General features: G+C 37.1%; 1 protein-coding gene across 1 annotated transcript in view; it reads left to right on the top strand.

The window, feature by feature from the left end:
- Positions 1 to 2,144, top strand: part of LOC106821335 (protein sprint-like) — a 43,185-nt gene that overhangs the window by 39,634 nt on the left and 1,407 nt on the right. Inside the window, exon 11 of the mRNA XM_014826093.1 lies at positions 1,997 to 2,071. Coding sequence (XP_014681579.1) covers positions 1,997 to 2,071 — 75 coding nt within the window. The remainder of the gene's footprint in view (positions 1 to 1,996; positions 2,072 to 2,144) is intronic.

A 2,144-nucleotide genomic window follows, 5' to 3' on the forward strand; every position in this document is an offset into this window, starting at 1 on the left:
ACTATACTATACTATACTATACTATACTATACTATACTATACTTATACTTATACTTATACTTATACTTATACTTATACTTATACTTATACTTATACTTATACTTATACTTATACTTATACTATACTATACTATACTATACTATACTATACTATACTATACTATACTATACTATACTATACTATACTATACTATACTATACTATACTATACTATACTATACTATACTATACTATACTATACTATACTATACTATACTATACTTATACTTATACTTATACTTATACTTATACTTATACTTATACTTATACTTATACTTATACTATACTATACTATACTATACTATACATTACTATACATTACTATGCTATACTATGCTATGCTATGCTATGCTATGCTATGCTATGCTATGCTATGCTATGCTATGCTATGCTATGCTATGCTATGCTATACTATACTATACTATACATTACTATACTATACTATACTCTGCACTGCAATGCACTGCACTGCACTGCACTGCACTGCACTGCACTGCACTAGGCTACACTATACTATACGATACCATACTACGTATACTGAACTGTGCTATATTTCTATACCATTATTTATTATTATTATTAAAATTTTCAATATAATTTCTGTATTATTTTGACTATCGTACATATATTCATGAATGCTGTTGATGTCATTGCATTTCGCATCGTTTTATTTCTATTTGTTTCTATACTGTTTTGTTTTCGTTTCATTTCGGTTCGGTTTCGAATTATTTCGTTCTCTCAATAGCGGTGGATGTCGGGCACATGAATAGACATGATATAGAGAATAGACGCCTATAGAGTTACCTGTGCGGTCCGCCCGTACATCGATCGCGTGCAAGTATGTTTGTCGCAACCTGTCGTCTGCGTCGCCGGCGCGCTAGCACGAGTCTCCGCTGCTGCCGACACACACATTTCTATGCTAGTCGCGGTCACAGGCACTTGGAACGTCTCAATAAAAAAAATAATGGTAAATTAATACGAAATGTACCAGTCTTAATGTTTCTCTACTCTATTTCGCCTATAATCACCTGTAAATGCCGGTCAAATGCTCATCTGTAACACACATGTACAAGTACACCGAACGCCCGCCCGCGCTGTGCTGCGTGCACAAACAACATGAATAAGAGAGCTCTTTATATAGAGAGGCGTTAATATAGTAATGTTGCGATTAGCACTCTCGCGCGCACATTTCCTGAGCCGTTTTTTCCTTGAGCCAGATTGTTGTGGCCATCCAGTGTGTTTACGTACTCGATGATTAGCGGAACAGTAGCAATAATGTGTGTAACAACCTTATCTTGGAGTAATCATTCTGAACATAATGATCATAATGATTGCACCAAGCTTGTATTAACTGATATAGAAAACGAGAACCTCCTAGATAAGTTATATATGATTTTTTGTATTTCTATCTAACTTTTTTAACCGATTTTAAACCTTGAATGTACTGTTAACGTAACGTGCAGTGGAGATTGTCATCTTTTGATTCGGTAAATGATTGATATTTTTCCTGAGGTTTTATACCGGTATGGTGAGTCTACAATAGCTGCAACGCGGCACAGTACTGTGGTCCTATGTTGAGCTGTCGAAGACAGTATAATGCGTATCCTTAGCATGCATCTAAGGGTTTATCTATTCAAACATTTCGTCGCTAACTTGGTCTGCTCTTTTCAGCGTTAACCAAACATTCTATCTGTGCAGCACAATTTTCTAACCGCAATTCTGAGCAGCTGGAAGGTTGGGAACAAAACAAACAGATTGAGTGACGGAAGGTCGCTATATTGCCGCAAGAGTTAAACGCGGACACTGCGCATGCGCTCAGTCTATCCTTTCGTTTTCAGTGCGATTTGCGAAGTAAATTGCATCGTAGCGGGCGACGAAAGGGTACGGTTTCGGGTGATCTAATGATCGATACTGGGTTTTGTCACCACCTGCCACTGACGCTTCTACCGTACTTTCAGGCAAGATGCTTGCTCATAAGCTACGCATTACGAACCCGCAGGACTTTGCCCTCTACAGAATAGTAGACGGAATAGGTGAGTGTAGAAATCGAAACCAGCCGCCCCGTATATATATATATATATATATATATATATACTAGACATACGT

The sequence above is a fragment of the Priapulus caudatus genome, unplaced genomic scaffold (genome assembly GCF_000485595.1).
Source record: "Priapulus caudatus unplaced genomic scaffold, Priapulus_caudatus-5.0.1 Scaffold69, whole genome shotgun sequence".
Taxonomy (NCBI): Eukaryota; Metazoa; Priapulida; class Priapulimorpha; order Priapulimorphida; family Priapulidae; genus Priapulus; species Priapulus caudatus.